Genomic DNA, 21,477 nt, shown 5'->3' with positions numbered 1-21,477 from the left:
CGTATCGAGTCGTATTTTCTCCTATGTTATTCGCAATGGGGATTTTTACGGGTGGCTTATTGGGCCTACGCCAACACTCCTGTCTCGCCGGAGGGCCATCGTGCCAGTTCTGTTTAACGTCCCAATCAACACTGGGACGACCACGCTGATGGGGCTACCACCTTGGATCTAGCTGGGCGTGATGCAGCATTTCTTACTCAGCCGCTGGATGCCAGAACAGACGCTATTTCAGCCGCACCTCCTTGGTGAAAAAACGCTCGAGACGTACCTCCTCAATCTAGCTGAAGTCAGAAGGGCAACAGTGCCCAGGCTGCACTACCAGCTAAGCACACAACTCTTAGCTGGCGATCTTTATCATCGCTTGACCCGTGGAAGCATGAGGTTGGAACTTGTGAGGACCAGAGCTACGTTGGACGCTCTCCTTATCGACTCACCGTTTTGCAGCCCAAGCACCAATGTGTTTGACGATTTTTTGAAAAGTGCGCAAAGTTAGACCCTAGCTGCGCAAAGTATGGTGCGTTTACGGTGTCGCTCCCTGCTCTGCCGGGTCCCCGACACCAGCACTCGACTTCTGGCAACATTCTTCTCGTCCGTTTGGCACTCCTCGTTGAACCGCCCGTTCTTAGGTCGGCTTTGATCCCTCGTGCTGACGTATTCATCGCTCCGTGGATTGATTCGCACAGAGTGTAGAGATTATCACCACATTACAAATAATTAAAATAGTGATTAACATCATTGATTAAAATATACTAATTATATCAATAACATAATATAATCAATATATTGATATCCTACTGTGTTGAATGCTGCGAAATTGGAGTAAATAATCAGCTAATGGTACACAAATTACGGAACGCTAAAATTGGCCATTTCAGACCCCACCATCGTAATGTTTTTTGTATGGAAGCCTGGAATTTTATGTATGGGTCGTAACACTACGCTGGACTCCCCCCTCCCCCTATAGCGATACGTAATTTGTGTACGATGCCTATGTAGGATTCATGAAACATGGACTTACCTCAAACCTGTATTCTCCTGATACTGAAAAGTGATTTAGGTACGGCTGCCCACTTGTAACAAAAATATTATGTTTCCAGTTCAAAACCGAATTAGCGACATTTTTTCTTTGACTTCCGCTGCGTTTGCCTTGCGTTAAACACCATGTCGGAAGTGGGGCGCTGTATAGAGCACCAGGTGTACAATACAGCGCCCCACTTCCGACATTGTGTTTAACGCAAGGCAAAAGCAGCGGAAGTCAAAGAAAAAATGTCGCTAATTCGGTTTTGAACTGGAAACATAATAATTCAGGAGAACTCTACAGATAAGCTTAAGCTTCTCTTGCTTTCTTTTACGTTTTCAATGCAGTCGGCACCGTTCCCTCAAAACGAAACCGCGTAAGTTCAACCCTTTCGACTTTCTAACTGACGCATTCTACAGCGGCGAGGTTGGTGAAAAAAGTCGTCCGAAGGGGTTAAGCTAATAGATTATTACAGGGACGTCTTCAACTGAACAAAAAGCAACCAAAATGTGTCAATTCACAACGATTAATAATTAAACAAGAGCTACGTTAATCAGCCTCACATGGTACCATCATTATTAAAACACTAAATTCAGAGAACCCGCAAACAGAACAACAGCCCCAGCTTACCACTTTCGTAGATCATCATCGGTGGAGAACACCTTGTCGTGGGATCGGATGTGCTGTTCAAGAGTCTTTCGTTTCCGGAACTCCCGCCGACAGAGCTGACACTGATACTGTTCCGTAATGATGCAGGTGTGTTTCCGGAGCCGTTCCACCGACAGGAAGCCCGAGTTGCAGACCGGGCAGCGATAGGCGGCGGGTGGTGCGATGGCGGCAGTAGTTTCCGATAGCAATCGAATGTCCTCCGGTGGTTGTTGCCGGATGGTGGATCCGTTAGGCCCAACGATGGCAGTGGAGTGCGGAGGAGGGTCGCTGCCGAAGGAAGCACAGGTCACGGTTTCAATCAGAGAGGTGGAGTTGGCGCTGGATTTCACGCTTACGACGGTCGCTTTCATTTTGGAGTACGAGCTTGCTTCCAGTTTTCGCTTGCCTTTCTGAATGTAGTTATGCAGTATTGTCTTGTAGTTGGTGGAACTTATGTATCGATTGCAAGCGGTGGAAGATTCCGGCACGTTTACTTGCGTTGAAAAACGGTCTAACTCAGCAGCTTCAGTCTTTTGTTCAGTGGATGCCTCCTTACGGGACCAGCTAAATTCGCTCGGGTTAACAGCTACGGGGACATTCTTCGTAGGAGGGATAACCTTCTCCGTCACCGGTGAAACCTCAGTCAGGTACTCCATGTCGGAGAACAGGAAAGGTTCAGGCATTATGGAAGGCTCCTTGTCGCAACATTTTAGAATATCGGCCGAATAGTATGTCGCACTGTCGGCTTCCGGTAATCTCTCGTCCAGTGGCTCGGACGGCTGAAACATTTGAATCATGTCCTCGAAAACTCCATCGAACACATCGCCGCACTCGATCACGAACCAGTCCTCTGGACGATAGGCCAAGGTATCCAACCCGATGCTAGTTTGCGGAGGTAAAAGTGCGAGTTTTGTCAATTTTAGCATAGGAATTATTATTAATGTTTTACTTACGGATCCATGGTATTAATACTAATAAATGCAATTCTTTTATGGAATAAAATGAATATTGTTATTTTTAGAAAAACATTTGCACGCCGTTTTTGTTTGGGGACTTTTGACGTTTGTTATCATCATCATCATCATCATCATCATCATCATCATCATCATTTTTCATTCGCAATAAAAAACAAAAGGAAGGGTTCCTCAAATAAGAATTACCGTTTCAAGCTTGGTTTGCAGTTGAAAAGTTCAAGCTCGATTCACGCAAATAAATTGGGTTTTTAAATTTAGAATAAATCAACGATTTTTTTATTTTTAAACGAAAGAGCACCATTTTCTGAACCACCATGCTTTTTTTCAGTTTTTTAGAACTTTATTCTGATATCTAAAATCAATTTCAAAGAGATTTTTTCAAATCACCTTTTGACAGCTGCGGACAACAGCTTGACAGCTCCGCCCAGTACAAAATCCAACAAGGGGTGATTCACCAAATTGCTTCCACACAAACTTCCAATTGGGTTTTTAAATTAAGAAAAATGTATTGATTTTTATATTTTATACAAAAGAGCACCTTTTTCTGAGTCTCTATGATTTTTTTTCAGATTTTTAGAACCTTATTTTGGTACCTAAAATCAATTTCAAAGAGATTTTTTGAAATCACCTTTTGACAGCTGGACAACTGTTTGACAGCTCCACCCAGTACAAACTGCGATGAGGGGTGATTCGACAAATCGCTCCCATACAAACTTCAAATTGATTTTTAAATAGGTTCCCGGGCTCCAAAATTCATGAAAATTTGGATTTCGGCTCAGTTTGACATGCAGATTCAGAATATCGAATTATTTCAACACAGTTAAAGAAGCCAATTGGCTTCTTTAGCGGTGTTGAGATAATTCCATATTCAGAATCTGCATGCAAAACTGAGCCGAAATCCAAATTTTCATGAATTTTGGTGCCTGGAAACCTATTTAAAAATCAGTTTGAAGTTTGCATGGGAGCGATTTCAGGCCAAGCATTTCAATAGGTCCTATCTGCATTTGAGAGGCTCTCTTTGTTCACTTTCTCTTTCAATTATTGCAATGTAATGGTACACTTTTCAACTATTTTTGCAGTACAACTCAAAAGACGATTGGTTTGACTATCGTTCAATGCAAGGAGACAATAATAATACAAATAAACAGCTGAGATATTAACGAAAGAGAGGGAAACCAAAGAGAGCCTCTCTTCTGCAGATAGGACCTTTAGACATGTTTGGCCTGATTTGTCGAATCACCCCTCGACGCATTTTGTACTGGACGGAGCTGTCAAGCAGTTGGCCAGCTGTCAAAAGGTGATTTCGAAAAATCTCTTCGAAAGCGATTTTAGGTACCAAAATGAAGTTCTAAAAATCTGTAAAAAACAAGGTAAAAAATCATAGCGGTTCAGAAAAAGGTGCTCTTTCGTTAAAAATAAAAAAAAAATCAATACATTTTTCTTTATTTAAAAACCCAATTGGCCTTTTAAACGATGTTGAGATAATTCGGGTTCATTCACAAATGTCATAACGCCAAAATTGGCCTGATTTGACACCCACCCACCCCTTCGTAACACTGTTTGTATGGGAAGAAAAAATATTTGTTCGGGTTGTAACACCATGAAGGACACCCACCCACCCCCTCCAGCGTTATGACATTTGTGAACAAGCCCTTCCATATTCTGAATCTGCATGCAAAACTGAGTCGAAATCCAAATTTTCATGAATTTTGGTGCTCGGGAACCTATTTTAAAATCCATTTGAAGTTTGTATGGGAGCGATTTGTCGAATCACCCCTCGTCGCATTTTGTACTGGGCGGAGCTGTCAAGCAGTTGTCTAGCTGTCAAAAGGTGATTTCGAAAAATCTATTTGAAATTGTTTTTAGGTACCAAAATAAAGTTCAAAAAACCTAAAAAAATCATAGTGGTTCAGAAAAAGGTGCTCTTTCGTATAAAATTAAAATTAAAAACCCAATTGATTTTCAAATAGGTTCCCAGGCACCAAAATTCGGATTTCGACACAGTTTGGCATGCAGATTCAGAATATGGAATTGGGTTCTTTAGGGGTATACGGATTATTTCATAATCGGATTCTCCGCCCAAAAATTATTCGAAATCCAAAATTTCATAATTTTTGGAGTCCGGAAACTATTTTTAAAATGCATTCAAAGTTTGTATGGGGAAATTTTTTTGTTCGGGTCGAACTGTCACTTTATCGATTGAACTGTCATTCTATCCACGAAAATTAAAATTGTTTTGTTAATTTAACCATCAAAACAAAGGTATTAAAATCCAATAAAATCACATTATGCTCAGAAAAATGAGCTCTTTCGATTAGGCTATAGAAAATAGCAATATTTTATTCACTAAACAACCCAATTATCTCAACACCGCTATAGAAGCCAATTGATAGGCCTGAGCAATGTGTTTTACACATACTCATATAAACGTAAAATGTTTATAAGGGAACGTTCATAAATTACGTCCAACATTTGGGGGAGGGGGGGGGGGTCTACAAAAGTGTGACAGTACGTGTATTAGGTATAGGGAAAATGCGTGACAAAGGGGGAGGGGGGGGGTCTGAAATCCCGAAAAATGATGGACGTAATATTTGAATCTTCCCTAAGGCCTAGCTCATGAAACGGCATTTGATGGATTTGCAGTAAAATAATTATTAATCGTTCCGGAAAAACGGGAACATCAACATATTTTACCGGTTCCAAAATAACCTTTGCAGAAACCCTGTTCCCCCAGTTGTCAGCGTTCTGTGCTGCCAACCTTGCGGCACAAAAAGTTTATCAAATCTTTTTACGCCTGTGTGTGTGAGATCACAATCTAGTCCGAACCGTTTGTCCATCGAAATCGGCGGACTCGAAAAGTGACATTTTTCATTCATCTCTTGTGTGCGCTGCACCACACACTCCTTTCTATCGGTTGCGCGATTTCAGGGAAGAGCGAAGGCAGGAGAAAAAAGTTTTATCACCGTGTGAAATTCCGTCGGAAAAAGTAGCGGAAACGTTCCGGAACCAGTGCGAAAACCAAACCCCAACAGGTGAGACGGTGCGGGTGGTGTTTTTGAGCCGCGGTGTGCGTTTTTTCGGGTGAAAAAAGTGGAATTTCTGGTGCGATTTTGAGGATTTCTTGCGTGGATTGATTCGGATACGAGGAAGAAGAAGAAGAAACGGCGGTGTCTTGCGTTGCGATTGCTGGCGAAGCAAACGAGAACCTTTTTTCTCATCGACGTTTTCTCGTGTGTATTTTGCAGAACAGCGAGCGCACATACAAAACATGGCTGCCAGTACGAGCGGTGATAAAGCGGCGGATGATTCACTTTACCCGATCGCGGTGCTAATCGATGAGCTCAAGAACGAGGATATTCAGGTGAGTTTTGCTGGGATTTTGGGCAGGAAGCTGCCAGGCGGCGATGCGACCCGAGGGAAGGTCACGGCGGTGGCACGGGTCAAGGTACTTCCGAGGGAGAGACAGATCGAGTGTGCAGAAAGTGCGTTTCGGATGGTGCTGATGATTTATTTTTATTTTCAAACGCAGCAAGGGAATGTCCACAAATTACGTCACGTAAAAATTGTTTATTTCCAACCTCCCTCTCGCCATATGTCCCAGATTTGGAATAAGACCTCTGAACTTTATGTATAGGTCTTTTACTCTGTTGAATCTTTCTGCCACCCCCTCAAAGCAGAGCATTATTTATGGGTGATCCCGAAACGTCGATTCGAAAGGCTACTTCGTTTCTCGGATGAGCTTTCGATTGATTATTGGCGCAGTTAAATTGGTTTAGGTCACGCAATCCATTATGTTGACCGCTTGCTTGCATTCGCACGGGAATTTTCCCTTATCTGTTTTATATGTTGATTCAAATTACAGTATTACATACTTTAAAAGGAGGGTGTACAAATACAAAGTACCCAAGTAACCACGAAGCCGTATATAAGTGCATCAATTTTGCCATATATTGATAATTAAAATTATGAATATAATGCTGCATTACTTTAAACACCCCATTGAAGCAATATTAAAGTCGAAAAGGGCCCCACTAAAATCAAATTAGTGCCACATATTGCAGCACGCTGACAGCCATTGCTAAAGTAATATAAATGCATGTGCTGTACATTTGCATTTGACATGCTTGATACGTGCAACACGAAAAACCAAAACAAAAATCTATTTTTAGCACCGTTTCGTTATCGACGGTACTGATGCCCTCACACATTAATGTTTTAACCATTATTTTTTTGTAGTCGGATCGGGAGTCGAACCAGAAGTGTTGATGACCGCTAGATGAGTTCCATACGCGCTGGCACCTTGGACCGTTTCTGCTGCAGTGATAACAACAGATATTTCATTAACTAAAAGGAAAATGTTCTTCTATCTCAATCATTGTAGTAGAGGGTAAAACGACTATGTCATATGTAATAGAATACAGTAAACTATCACATTCCGATAAATTACTGAAAATTACATAATGCATTTTAGAAGATATTTAATCAACATAAGAAAATAAAAACCTCGACTAAAACACCCTTCGCACATTGCTCATATGCTAATTGTGTTTTCTATCGTTATTGGCATGTGATTGCAGCCTACAGAAAAGAGAAAAATTCATCTCTAAATAGCTTTTGCTGTCGTCGATCGGTGGCTCAAACGGGGATTAAGTTGGTCGGGAGTCGAACCAGAAATGTTGAAGACCGCTAGAGTTGACCGTAAAGTTGTTCAATCTTCTTGATTTCATTTGTTTACCATTAGAGTCAAGCTTTTATAATTGTATTGTTAGAGCAAACTTTGCTAGTTTGTACATTGCATTTATTCAGTTTTTGCAGTGTTGAATTATTGGATTATCTTATATCACCTTTTAATAAACCCGAATGTAAAGAAAAATGCAATGCATCATCACATTGATAATGCCAATCTAAAGGATTATTGCATGACAAGTGTGGAATTACTGCATTTCGCATTGCAAAGGTTGATATTCAGTCTAATTCGTGCAATGTTATAATGCTTGTGGTTACTTGGGTAGTTTGGGTACCTTTGTTTATATTTTTATATCTTTTTGAAAAAAAAACATCGTAGGGTGACGAAGGGTATTATCGGCAGGTTTGTTCTCTTCGTCATAAGGAATTTTTGTAGGCCCAACTGCCTGAAGTTTGGAAATTTAACTCAGCTTGATTGGGAAGCATTTGTTGCCAGCTCTGCTCAACAAGTTTTAAAAACCCCTCCATGACGTGTTCTCTTCGTCGTTACCGCCGAAAATACGTAAGTTCCCCTATAACAATTGAAGATAATGTAGCATGAAAAGGTTTTTGTTAGGCGTTCTCAAACAAGACATTGCATACTGCAATTCTAAAGATCTTCTGCTAATTGTTGGCAGTGATGCTATTGCTAATTTTGAAGAAGCTTGGCCTCTGCGGTCTGTGAAGACCCCAAGGGGAGCCCCTGGATGGAACCTTGGTCTGGCCAAGCTCAAAAAACAATATAGAAAGAGTTGGAACAAACGACGTTCGGCTGGATCGGAGAAAGCTCTTCGGTCTGCTGAACGATCCGGCTGGAAAAACCTTTGTACAAATGTTTGCAGTTTGAGTGAAGTCAGTCCTTTGAACAAAATCCTAATAAAATCTAAGGATTTCCTAGTAAACGAACTTCGTTTGCCAAATGGTTATTTCACTTCCTCTGATGAGGAAGTTATGGAATGCTTATTCAGCACACACATCCCCGGTCCCCGGATGGGTGGATATTACATCTTCGGATGAACCTGAAGTCTTTTCTTGTAGTTATGATTCCCTGGCTTCGGCCCGAAGTAATGTAACCATAGAATCGATTGAGTGGGCACTAAATAACTTTGCTCATTTCAAATGTCCTGGGGCAGATGGGATTTACCTTCAGAAAGGATCTGATTATTTTAAACATATTTTGAAAAAAACTACTCGTTTGCAGTTTTGCTGCAGGGTATGTTCTCAAATCTTGACGGAATATTTATGTAAAGTTTATTCCGAAAGTTGGTCGTGCGTCGTATGAAGAAGAGAAAAGACTTTCAGACCGATCAATTTGGCCTCTTTTCTTCTGAAATGCTTGGGACGCATTGTGGATCATCATATTCGTGATGTTCATCAGGACAACGTGCCTCTTCATGTGAACCAACATGCTTACCAATCTGGAAAGCCCACTGTGACTCTTTTACACAAAGTTAAGTTGTTTACGATATCAAGAAGGCATTCGCTCAAAAGCAATAGGAGTCCTATTATAGGACAGATCGGTGAAGTACTAGATTTGTAGTAATGAGCTGAATTTTAGTATGATGAGAAGGTCAATAGGAGGCAATCAGTGAAGTACTAGATTGAAAGTAGTGAGCTGGATTTTTGTATGGTGAGATGATCAATTCTCCATTTCTGCAATGAAATGGTGCAAACAGCGTGGGTTATATGATTTATTGGCTAATTTGATGCTGTTTGAGCAAAAGTTTGTATAACTGTGTTGCTGTATTATTTTTTCTTGCAACTTCAACAACACAGTTATCCAAACTTTTGCTCAAACAGCATCAAATTAGTCAAGAAATCATATAACCCACGCTGTTTGCACCATTTCATAGCAGAAATGGAGAATTGATCATCTCACCATACAAAAATCCAGCTCACTACTTTCAATCTAGTACTTCACTGATTGCCTCCTATAGGAAGCAATCAGTGAAGTACTAGATTGAAAGTAGTGAGCTGGATTTTTGTATGGCGAGATGATCTGTTCAGTTCTCCGTTTCTGTAATAAAATGGTGCAAACAGCTTGGGTTATATGATTTCTTGCCTAATTTGATGCTGTTTGAGCAAAAGTTTGGGTAACTGTGTTGTTGTATTATTTATTTCTTGCAACTTCAACAACACAGTTACCCAAACTTTTGCTCAAACAACATCAAATTAAGCAAGGAATCATATAACCCACGCTGTTTGCACCATTTCATTGCAGAAACGGAGAACTGATCATCTCACCATACAAAAATCCAGCTCACTACTTTCAATCTAGTACTTCACTGATTGCTTCCTATTCTCCATTTCTAATTTGATGCTGTTTAAACAAAACATTGGGCAACAGCATCAAGTTAGGCAAGATATCATAATACCCACGCTTTTTGTACCATTTCATTGCAGAACCGGAGAATTGACCTTCTCACCATACAAAAATTCAGCTCATTACTACAAATCTAGTACTACACCGAACGTGCCCCATTCTGCTTGGATTTTTCTTTTTAGATATCGAGGATGTTTTCTTTGCCAACGTGCCTTTCGATGCCGTATTGAAAGCCGCACGGAGTCATGATATATCTCCAATGATTGCCAATTGGATTTACCAAATGCTCAGAAACCGATATCTCTTCTCGACATTACGTCAATCAGTAATCATGAAATTGAGTGTTTGTGGTTGCCTCCAAGGGGGAGTTTTGTCACCACTTTTGTGGAATCTCGTAGCAGATACGCCATTGAGGCAACTCAATAATAGCGGTTTTTCCTACTTATGGTTTTGCCGACGACTATCAAACATTGTTAGTTGGTATGTGCATCAGCACTCTTTTCCACCTGATGCAAAGCGCCCTTCAGATAGTTGGAAGGTAGGTGTCGCTAATCTGGCCTTTCCGTTAATCCGAGTAAAACATCTATTGTTTTTTTTACGGAAATGCAAAACCATAATGGCGTTCGACTTTTGCGTCTCTTTGATTCTGAAATCGATGTGATTGAACAGGTAAAGTACGTTGGAGTTATTCTTGATTCCAAGCTTTCCTGGATACCTCACATTGAGTTCAGAATCAAGAAAGCTGGTATGGCCTCCGGGCAATGCCGGCAAACCTTTTATACAACTTGGGGTCTAAAATCCACGTATATCAAATGGATCTACTACACAACTGTTGTTCGGCGAATATTGGCCTATGGATGTCTTGTTTGGTGGCAAAAGGGCGAAGTGAGAACGATCCAATGAAAATTAGTACATATCCAATTGATGGGCTATGCTATGCTATGCTATATCCAATTAATGGGCTTAATGGCGACGTCTGGGGCGTTCATTTCAACTGCCTCGGTAGCTCTCGAAGCTCTCTTTGACGTTTCCCCACTACACATGCATCTCACACAAGAGGCCCTTACCTACGGGTATTCGGATTACTAGAGAGAACTCTTGTGAATCGCAGATCAATACATATGTTTTCATTATTGATGAATTGGGACAAAGTGGTCCTTGCTCCAAGTGATCTTACAATTGCTTGTAATTTTCCATATAGGACATATTCCACGAAATTCCCTCCCCGAGAAGAGTAAACATCTGGTTATCTGGAAATAAGTATTTCGGACGGCATAGCATGTTACACTGATGGCTCTCTACTCGAAGACCGGTGTCTACTCTTGTGAAATAAGGCTTCACTTGGTAGGCACTGTACCGTTTTTCAGGCCGAAATCTTTACTCTTATGTGCAGAGTGCTATCAACACTTCAACAACACGTAATGGGCAAAGCAATATACTTCTGTTAAGATAGCCAGGCTGCTATTAATGCACTTCCCTAATATACCAACACCATACACGAACCGTAATGCAGATGGTTCAACAATAGCGCATACTGTTCGAATTGTATCCCGAATGGGTGGTTAAGCACATCTTATGGTTATCGTTTATGCAGGTGTCTTTGGCCAACTCTAGGTCGAAGTTAGTTATCGCTTGTCGAACTCAAATCAAGGAACTGAATTCAGCAAATGCTGTTTACCTTGTATGGGTACAATTCGTCCACTGCTGGAAATGACATGGCTGTTGAGTTAGCTCGCACTGGAGCATCACATGACTTTATTGGCCCTGAGCCAGCTATTCCGGTACAAGTTCCGGTATCAAAGTGTTGGGTAAAGCTTCAGATTGACACCTGGGCTGCTACTCAACACAAACTCTACTGGAATAGTTTGAGTCGTGTCGTCAAACGAAATTGTATTGTACTGAGCCATCTTCAAGAAGGGTGGCGAAGTATCTTATCAAAGCACAGGCCACTGCCGACTCAGTTATTGTTGTCGTAGTAGCAATCGGTTGCGATACATACCTAGTTACAGCACCTAGTGATCCTAGGTAACCAGTTTGTTTGTTACTGTAAAAAACTTATTCCCTAACCAGAACTCCTACAAGCTAGTCGTATTTTTAATAAAGCTCTTATTACTTGTTCAAGTCTGCCCAAGTTATTCCTGTCCTCAAACCCGAAACTCAACAGGTCATGGGCTCAACACCGAAGGATTTGGCGTTTGGAATTCCACAATTCCGAGGACACGGGGATCAGTACGAGAACTGGAGCTACAGAGTTCGATTATTTCTGGAAGCGGCTGGTGTTTCGGAAGTGCTAACTGGAGTAGCCCCGAGTGTAGCTGCCGAAAAAGCGAAGTTTGAGGAGTTGGACCGAAGAGCGAAATCGATGCTGGTGAGCTGTCTGGCTGATGAATGCCTGGAAGTTGTTCGAGAGCGAAAAACGGCAAGAGAAATGTGGACTAGTCTCGAAACGACATTCGCGAAGAAATCAGTGGTCAACCAGACGCTCGTGAGGAAGCAATTGTCAAGATTAAGAATGGAAGACGGATCAGACATGCGAAATCACCTTTTGGAATTCGACGGGCTGGTGCGCAAGCTAAAGACGGCTGGAGCTACGTTGACAGAGGGGGATTTGGTGTCGCAGTTGTTCCTGACGTTGCCCGAATCATACGACCCGTTAGTCACCGCCTTGGAGAATGTACCGGAAAAGGAACTGACACTGGAAATGGTGAAGCAACGACTATTGTCCGAAGAATCCAAGCGATCCGATCGACAAGGCAGTTTTGGTGAAGACAGTCCCGCGGCCTTCACAGGAAGATTCCAGGAGCTGAAGAAAAAGTTTACTGGAAAATGCCACAAGTGCGGAAGACGTGGACATGTCATGAAGGATTGCTGGAGACGTTCGGAAGAAGATGATGTATATGAAGAAAAGGGAAGTTCAAATGCTGCGGTAAGTTTTGTAGCTGATGCGACCAAAACATGTCTGAAGATGAAGCTTGATTCCGGGTGCAGCGACCACCTAGTGTGTGACAAGTCGGTCTTCACTAGTATCCGCAAGTTGGCAAGACCGGTGGATATCCAGGTAGCGAAAGATGGACAATGTATGAAAGCAAAAATGATTGGAGAAATTACGGGATTGAGAAGCAACAAAGGAATTGAAATGAATTTGAAGAACGTTCTCTACGTGCCAGATCTTCGGGAGAATCTCATCTCAGTGCGCAAAATGACGAAAGCAGGCATCAACGTTGTATTCAAGAAATCCGAGGCCCTGATGGAGAAAGATGGTGTAGTACTAGCGACGGGGAAGCTCAAAGGAGGTCTTTATGAGCTGGAGCTGTCAAAAAGCCAAAACAGAGCCTACTATTGTAAATCGGAAAGCTATGTTCAAGGTAAGTTGGTTCGAACAAAGCCGAATGAAGCAGGTGTACGCAAGAAAAACGTGCCTAAAGTTTCTGGAAAGGTTGTAACGAAAGAACCGCCATCGAAGCCAAGAGAACGCGCAAACACTCAGCGGAACATACGGTGCAGGACAATGCAGGAAGGATGGCGCACAACTACCAAAATGGCGATGCACACCAAAGTTTTGCGGGAAAGGAATCGTGCTGAAGTCGGGTTGCCGGTTCGTAACAAGGTCTCAAGACTTGAAGACAACTTGGAGAAAACCACGGATGCTCGATTGAGAGGGGGTGTTGTCGTAGTAGCAATCGGTTGCGTTACATACCTAGTTACAGCACCTAGTGATCCTAGGTAACCAGTTTGTTTGTTACTGTAAAAAACTTATTCCCTAACCAGAACTCCTACAAGCTAGTCGTATTTTTAATAAAGCTCTTATTACTTGTTCAAGTCTGCCCAAGTTATTCCTGTCCTCAAACCCGAAACTCAACAGTTATCATATGGCAGCAAGCTGATTCATTTGGAAAATAGACGTGTGCGCCGCCGTTCCGATGAGAAATCGGAGTGCGGCTCCCCAAGTCAACCAGAATCAAATACACTATATTTTTTAAACGGGGATTGTTAAAGGGGTGTTATACCCATGTACTGGTGGAAAAAGTTTATGGTTATGTTGTTTGAATCTGATCCAGGAAGCATCGGCGTGTCGGCGTGGCAATCGGCGGCGGCGGCGTGAAAACCACACTCCGATCGGCGTATCCCTTCTCAGAAAGGCTATCATCATCAAAACCAGACAATTTCTGCTGCAGCACATAGCTAGATGTCCACTTGTTGTTATCCAATCATTAGAAAGTAGTTAACTTTGTTCATAATTGTTTAGGAAGCCCCACGCCGAGTTCACGCCGAATATTCGGCGCACACGTCTATTGGAGAATTTACGACTGACAGCATCAGCGATGTTTCTCAGAAGCAGCATTGCTACATCACTTCGGTCGAAGATGTCAACGTATCAGTAGGTCGTCTCCAGAGGCACGTTCTCCTCCATTTGGGGAATTGGTGCCATCGTGATCAACGTGACCGAATTAGATTGGATGGACGAATTTGATCTGTGGTCAAAACCGCTCGCAGCCCATTGCAAAAGGGTGAATTTGACGAAGTTTCCTCGTTACTATCAGCACTTCGTTACGAGGTTTCCGGAAGTCTTCCAGAATGGGTTGGGTAACTGCACGAGAAAACGAAAATCAGTCTAACCCTGAGACCAGATGTACAGCCAGTTTTTCGGCTAAAGCGACCAATACAATTTCATGCCATTCAAAAATCCGAAGAGGAACTCGACAGACTCTATAGCGGCTCAGATTGTTGTAGTCAAGAAGCCTGTCAGAAAGGTCCGTATTTGCGCCGATTATTCCATCGGACTCAATGATGCACTACCACTACCCTCTACCAACCAAACGTGTTTTCAGTATCATCATAGATCGTTCCGACTCCTATCTACAAGTGGAGGTTGCTGATGATTCTAAAAAGCTCCTTACAATCATCACCTATCGTGGATTGTACAGATTCAACCGTTTGGCATTTGGAGACACCTGAAGAGAGACCCCGAATTCATCCGGAGCAAGGAGTATCAGCAAGCGTTTGGGGACATCATACGAAGTTTACAATCAAATCCGCTTCTCACCCATTACAAGCCAGAGTTGGACATCATTGTCGCTGGTGACACGTGCAAGACAGGTATCGGTGCAGTGTTAATGTATCAAAGCGGTTTCACATGCATCCAAATCGCTCAATCAAATTGATCAGAACTTCAGCCAGAGTCACTGCTGAGACGGTCCGAGATGCTTCATCAAAAGATACAGTTTTGTAGAAGTTAATATAGGGTGGGGCGGGGCAAGATGGGTCACCTAAGGATGGATCACCATAACTTTATAAATACAAATCGTATTGGTTTTTATTCGTCCGCTACTCTTTGATACACTAGTTAGCTATGCTAAAAGTCGATAAAAAGTTCATTGAATACAAAATATGATGTTAAACAAGCAGTTTTAAAAAGTGATCGATTTTGAGCCGTGAAAAAAGTGCGGGGCAAGATGGGTCACCTTTTAAGTAATCCACATTTTCTCAACGAAAATCGTCAAAATATAATATTTGTTCCGCATTCATATATGCTCCATATCCATACTGAGTAAACAAGAGGTACTAGTAAACATTTTATAAATTTATTTGGAATATAAAAAACTTTACGATTTGAGTGGTCCTAAAGCGATTTGAAAATCGATGTTTTCACTAAAAAATTATCATAATTTTATGTTATAATTTTGAGCGTTCATTCCGCTTGATTAAAGTCATTTATGAGTTAGTCTTGTAATAAAAAATAAATAACTTTTGAATGCTCCAAAACTACGTTCAAAATTGAAGGTGACCCATCTTGCCCCGCGGCCGTTTATATGGAGATTATATGGAATGTATCGCATAAGAAAAATGGCTAAAAACCACTTTATTTTTTATTTCCAATGAGAGTGAATAATTTTTCCATCAATGCTCCAAACTTTTGTATATTCATGCTGGTCATCTAACAAAATTATTAACATAATCGAAACATGAGTAATGCGCCCGAAAATGGCACTGACCCATCTTGCCCCGCGACCCATCTTGCCCCGCCCCACCCTACTACATCCAAACTTGTCGGTCATTGCGCGCTGAAGCTACCTGTGAAGCTGAAGTTAAACCATTCTACACTCACCAATAATCCATAGTTATGGATATGCGAGATGATGATGGATCGAATGATTATTACAAAATGCCTCCAAAATCGTATTCTGAAGCGAATTCATCAAGGTCATCCTGGAATGGAGATCAAAGGCAATTGCCCGAGGGATTGTTTTCTAGCCAAGTTCCCACCTCAAGCTAAATCTCAACCCTGGCCGAGAGCAAATGGTCAATGACAACGGCTTCATCTGCATTTTACTGGTCCCTTGGAAAGATATCATTACCTGGTTGTGGTGGACTCTTACAAGCAAATGACCAGAAATTCAGCAGACGTGATCACCAACAATTTCCTTCTTTCGTGAATGTTTTGCTCGATTCGATATACCAACGATGATTGTAACAGACAATGGAAGCCGTACTGAGTCGTAAGTACTGAGTTCAGATCATTTTGCGAAAAATCAGGAGTCGTTCTTTTGCGCACTGCGCCATTTCATCCGCAATATAACGAGCAGGCAAAACGGTTTGTAAATATCCTTGAGCGCTCCGAAAATTATTGGGGGTGGAGAAACGTCAAGACTTCAACTGATTTTGAAACGTTCCTGCACATCCGTTCAACACAATCCGCCGTTCTGAACGGAGAATCAGGATGCTCGGGCGTTCTATTCTCTGGATCAGTCAGTTAGTCAGAAACCAAAGCTCAACCGGGATTTCGAAGCTGGATCGTTAGTGTACACTCAGCCAAATACACTTAAGATTTCCATAAGACCTAACTTATGAAACGGCCTTTAAATTATTCATAATGATTAGAATTAATTTCATGAGGTCGTTCTATGACGCAAAATCGTTCCAGAGCTTGGCTTTTATATATGTTTAGCAACATGGTATTCTCAAGCGTCTGTAGCCATGGGGATTTAACACGAGCTTAGTGATTCCGACGTCCATGGATTGAATCAAGTTTGCATCATTTTAAGATTTTTTTTTTGCTTTTTTCAAAAGTGTATCTTATGAAATTTGTCATAAAAAGCACGATCAATTTTCATAAGTTCATAAGTTATGGATGTCATAAGATTCATAAGAATACCTTATAGCAAAAATTCATAAGGTATTTTGATGAATTTCATTAGTTTTTTTCGTTGTGTGTACACCAAAGTTTATTCAAGCAAGAATCTCTGGAAATGGATGCCAGGTGTTGTCCTCCAAACAATCGGAAACGTGAATTACAATATCCTTTTGGATCATCAAATCGGCCAGCAAAAGGTACTCTGATCTTAATCAGTTGAAGATTCGTTCCGACGATGTACCTGTTGTTTCAAAGGAACAAATGCCGTTGAGTATTCTCTTGCAAGATTTTGGTCTGCAGCGACAAACAGTTCCAGAACCACTATACTGTACGGTTAAGTGGCGGAACTACAGCATTTACCGTTCCTGTTCAACAATCATTAGAAACTGTACAGCAGCACGAACTTCCTGGTCCAAATTAACATGCAGTCCTATCAGCAGAGGATAGCAACAGTAATGCCGATGAAGATACTGATAAAACATTTCCAGCAGATGAAGGACCTGCCGTACGATAAACCCTAATATACCAACACCATACACGAACCGTAATGCAGATGGTTCAACAATAGCGCATACTGTTCGAATTGTATCCCGAATGGGTGGTTAAGCACATCTTATGGTTATCGTTTATGCGGGAACATACATAATTTCCTTGCACTCCGCTTCATGCAGGCGGCGTTTTCCCTCGTGAAGGCGGGTCTGCTATTTCCGCTTCTGTTTTCATTCTGTCGGGTTCCTTGCTGTCATGACCTTCATTATTCTTTCGTTATAAGGTCAAACTCTGCACTTTTCTGGTATTTCTACTCCTAGGAAGGATTAGATTTGTTCACCTGCTTACTTCGCTGTCTTTGGCCGTGTCTACAGATTCAAAGGTTTTTGCCGGCTTCATCGCTGTAACGCACCATAGATCCTTGATTTCCATGACATTCCTGTACATCGAACATCCAATCCCAACTATCAAAAATAGCAGCTTTTAAGTAGAGTAAACACTTTTGTATGAGCGCTTTATAAACCCTTGTGCAGCAAAATGTAGCTGGGGTAATCAATTAGAGTACAATAAAAACGATTCGTTGAGACAGTAGGTAGTAGTCGTCGGACTTGATTATCTGTAGGGCATCGTACACAAATTACGTAACGCTATAGGGTGAGGGGGAGAGTCGAGCTTAGCGTTACGATCCATACAAAACATTTTGGCTTTTCATACAAAAAGCAATACATGGGGGGACGGAGGGGGTCTAAAATGGACTGTTTTTGCGTTACGTAATTAGTGTACCATGCCTAGTTAACTGATAAGAAATCAGTCAAAATCTTAGATTTGTGCATCATTCCGATACTATGTAGATATACTTATGTTTGAAAAGTTCCAGAATGCAACTCCGGATAATCGTAATAAATATACTTTTCGATAAAAAAAAACTTTCCTTCGGAGAAACAACCTCAATCAATAATCTGTTATTCGAGGTAATTCTAAAATGTTTTATTCTTCCCTGCAGCTGCGCCTAAACTCCATCAAGAAGCTGTCGACTATTGCCCTGGCCCTGGGCGAAGAGCGCACCCGCACTGAGTTGATCCCGTTCCTGACGGAAACCATCTACGATGAGGATGAAGTGCTTCTGGCGCTGGCGGAGCAGTTGGGCAACTTTACCGCCCTGGTCGGCGGTCCTGACTACGCCATGTATCTGATTCCTCCGCTGGAATCGTTGGCCACCGTTGAGGAAACCGTAGTCCGCGATAAGGCCGTCGAATCGCTGCGGATTGTGGCCGCTCAGCACAGTGCCCAGGATTTGGAAGTGCACGTTGTCCCAACGCTGCAGCGACTGGTTTCGGGAGATTGGTTCACATCCCGCACCTCGGCCTGCGGACTGTTCTCGGTTTGCTACCCAAGGGTGTCGGCCGCGGTCAAAGCCGAACTGAGGAACAACTTCCGGCAGCTGTGCCAGGACGAAACACCCATGGTTCGACGGGCTGCCGCTGGAAAGCTGGGTGAATTCGCCAAGGTCGTCGAGCTGGAGTATCTGAAATCGGACTTGATTCCCATGTTTGTGCAGATGGCCCAGGACGATCAGGATTCAGTTCGTCTGTTGGCCGTGGAGGCTTGCGTCAGCATTGCCCAGCTGCTGCCCCAGGATGATGTTGAACACGTGAGTGGAAGATTGTAATACCGTCGGGACAGTTTATCAATTTATTTTATTTCAGAGCGTCATGCCAACTTTGCGCCAGTGCGTCAATGATTCTTCGTGGCGAGTTCGGTACATGGTGGCGGAGAAGTTCACCGGCTTGCAGAAGGCTGTTGGACCGGAAATCACTAAAACCGATCTTGTTCCGGCATTCCAATACCTGCTGAAGGACACTGAAGCTGAAGTTCGCGCTTCGGCTGCAACCAAGGTGACCGAATTCTGCGCCAACCTGGAGAAGAGCAGCCAAGAGCAGATCATCATGACTTCGATTTTGCCCTACGTCAAAGAGCTGGTGGCCGACCCAAACCAACACGTCAAATCGGCACTCGCTTCGGTCATCATGGGGCTCAGCCCGATTTTGGGCCGCAACAACACCATCGAGCATCTGCTGCAACTGTTCCTGATCCAGCTCAAGGACGAGTGGCCAGAAGTTCGACTTAACATCATTTCCACACTGGACTGCATCAACGATGTCATCGGAATTCAACAATTGTCGCAATCGCTGCTGCCGGCCATCGTCGAGCTGGCCGAGGATTCCAAGTGGCGCGTCAGGCTGGCAATCATCGAGTACATGCCGCTCTTGGCCGGACAGCTCGGGCAGGAATACTTCAATCAGAAACTGCGCGATCTCTGCTTCAACTGGTTGAATGACCACGTGTACGCCATTCGCGAAGCCGCCACACTGAACATGAAGAAGATCGTACAGACGTTCGGGACGCAGTGGGCCGAAACCAACATCATCAACCAGATTTTGGTCATGTACAAGAACAACAACTATCTGCACAGTAAGTTTAGATTTATTGATTTCCGCCCGTTGAGGCCCAAGGCTTCTTACATCTTTAATGACTAGCGCATATCTATACGCATTCAATAAAAAAAATGTGTTGTCCCTCTTCTAGGAATGACCTGCCTGTTCTGCATCAACGCCCTGGCCGACGTCGTCGGAGCGGACATCATCATGCGGCTGTTCCTGCCAACGATCAAGGTCCTCTCGACGGATCCGGTCGCGAACGTGCGCTTCAATGTGGCCAAGACGCTGCAAAAGTTGTCCCCATTCCTGGACCAGGCCGCCATCGATGAGCACGTCAAACCGATCCTGGAGAAGCTGAACACCGACACGGACGTCGATGTCAAGTATTTCGCCTCGGAGGCGATGGTTGGAATTGCTGGTAAGTGTTTGGCGCGTTGACGGCCGTCGGCTATAAGTTACTGACGTTTTTTAATTCCTTTCCAGCCGCCTAAATAGTGAATCCGGGATGAATTTTGTATGCATTGTTAATGTGTAAGCTAGGAGGAAATAAATCCATTATTAATTCAGCGATATACCTTCAGCAGACTACTTATCCAACTAGACAAAGGTGAGAAATCAATTGCAAATTGGAAATTGTGTTTAGATAAAGAAAAACGTCGTACATGGAAAATGAAAATTCTAAACTATTTTGAACCCAAAATGCTTGACATGGGCGTAGTTTTATACTCACATTAAAAATTACACAATGAATCATTTCGCATTGCTGAGAAAACATTGAAACACTGATAGCAGGTAGTATCTGCCATCAAAGTGGACGCATTTTTTGGAATCATCACTAAGTTACGTGGTTATTAAAACATCCTTTTTTCATTTGTCGATTTTCGGGACGAAAGTTTATTGCAAAATACGTGGTAATCCGCTATAAATCAAGCAAATTCAAAAGAAATGAAAATAAAACAAGATAATATGACATACACACAAGAACCGAAAGTATATCCAATTACATTAACTTAGTTTAAGTTTACAATTTAATGGTAAACACACGTAACATTTAAGGAAATAATTTAACAAACAATAAAAGTCCAATAAAGGAATCGGATGTTGTTTTTATCTCTAATGTGAAAAACGGTATTGGAAGTCATCATGACGCTAACAATCAGAATCGATCGGGAAATTCAACGGACACAATTGCACATGCGAGAGACGTTTACTAAGTTTCTGGATCATTCTGATAGTCACACGCATGCCCACTACACTCGACAGTGACAGTAACTGGATCCAGACAAGTGACTGTTATCGTTGGGTTAGCATGCGCCACCGACTTACTACCATACCTACAGCGAAAAAAAAAACTTGATCAAGAAGCTAATTACCGGTTCTCAATGAAATTTTATGTTGCAATAAAGTTCGCCAATGCTTCGACAACAACTGCTTCTGGTAGGTGCATGCGGGAAAATGATAAAAAACTAAGCAAGTAACGTAATAGTTGGCGTATTGACTTTCATTGAACACTGTTACAGTGCATGCATATTGTGTATACTTCTGTGACTTACGCCCTTATCCCCGAGACCACTAGAAAAACATACTTTTCATATCGAAAGTGTGGCTTGTCAAAACAGTGAGCGCTCAGTCTGTTTTTCTAATTCACCATGCGATAATGTTGCCCAGCGAGATCTTTTCTGCCATCGTGATGTTTGTGTCTCTGCTGCTAGAATCAGGTAAGGAATTTC

At 42.3% G+C, this 21,477-nt stretch overlaps 2 protein-coding genes across 3 annotated transcripts; one reads left to right on the top strand and one right to left on the bottom strand.

Moving 5' to 3' along the window:
- Nucleotides 1–1,530: 1,530 nt before the first annotated feature.
- On the bottom strand, nt 1,531–2,721 carry LOC109430153 (uncharacterized). Its single transcript, XM_019706184.3, has 2 exons — nt 2,620–2,721; nt 1,531–2,548 (listed from the first exon to the last, which is right to left on the bottom strand). The coding sequence occupies exons 1-2, from the start codon at nt 2,625–2,627 to the stop codon at nt 1,645–1,647; spliced, it is 912 nt and encodes a 303-aa protein (XP_019561729.2). The 5' UTR covers nt 2,628–2,721; the 3' UTR covers nt 1,531–1,644.
- Nucleotides 2,722–5,471: 2,750 nt separating this feature from the next.
- Nucleotides 5,472–20,841, top strand: LOC109430154 (serine/threonine-protein phosphatase PP2A 65 kDa regulatory subunit). 2 transcript variants are annotated; one of them, XM_019706186.3, is made up of 6 exons: nt 5,472–5,672; nt 5,886–6,001; nt 18,313–18,960; nt 19,016–19,781; nt 19,896–20,165; nt 20,231–20,841. In XM_019706186.3, exons 2-6 carry the CDS (start codon nt 5,909–5,911, stop codon nt 20,236–20,238), a joined length of 1,785 nt encoding a protein of 594 aa, XP_019561731.1. In that variant the 5' UTR covers nt 5,472–5,672; nt 5,886–5,908; the 3' UTR covers nt 20,239–20,841. The 2 variants fall into 2 exon arrangements, with proteins under 2 accessions (XP_019561731.1, XP_019561732.1); XM_019706187.3 differs by having other exon boundaries at nt 5,506–5,672; nt 5,891–6,001; nt 20,231–20,319.
- Nucleotides 20,842–21,477: the final 636 nt, after the last annotated feature.

This window comes from Aedes albopictus, chromosome 2 (genome assembly GCF_035046485.1).
Source record: "Aedes albopictus strain Foshan chromosome 2, AalbF5, whole genome shotgun sequence".
Lineage (NCBI taxonomy): Eukaryota > Metazoa > Arthropoda > Insecta > Diptera > Culicidae > Aedes > Aedes albopictus.
Note: the sequence above shows the minus strand (reverse complement) of the source record. Positions and strands in the feature narration are given on the sequence as shown.

Coding starts and splice junctions, on each gene's coding strand:
- LOC109430154 (XM_019706186.3), top strand. CDS start 5,909: ATGGCTGCCAGTACGAGCGGTGATAAAGCGGCGGATGATTCACTTTAC. Junction 18,961..19,015: donor CCCAGGATGATGTTGAACAC/GTGAGTGGAAGA, acceptor ATTTTATTTCAG/AGCGTCATGCCAACTTTGCG. Junction 19,782..19,895: donor GAACAACAACTATCTGCACA/GTAAGTTTAGAT, acceptor TCCCTCTTCTAG/GAATGACCTGCCTGTTCTGC.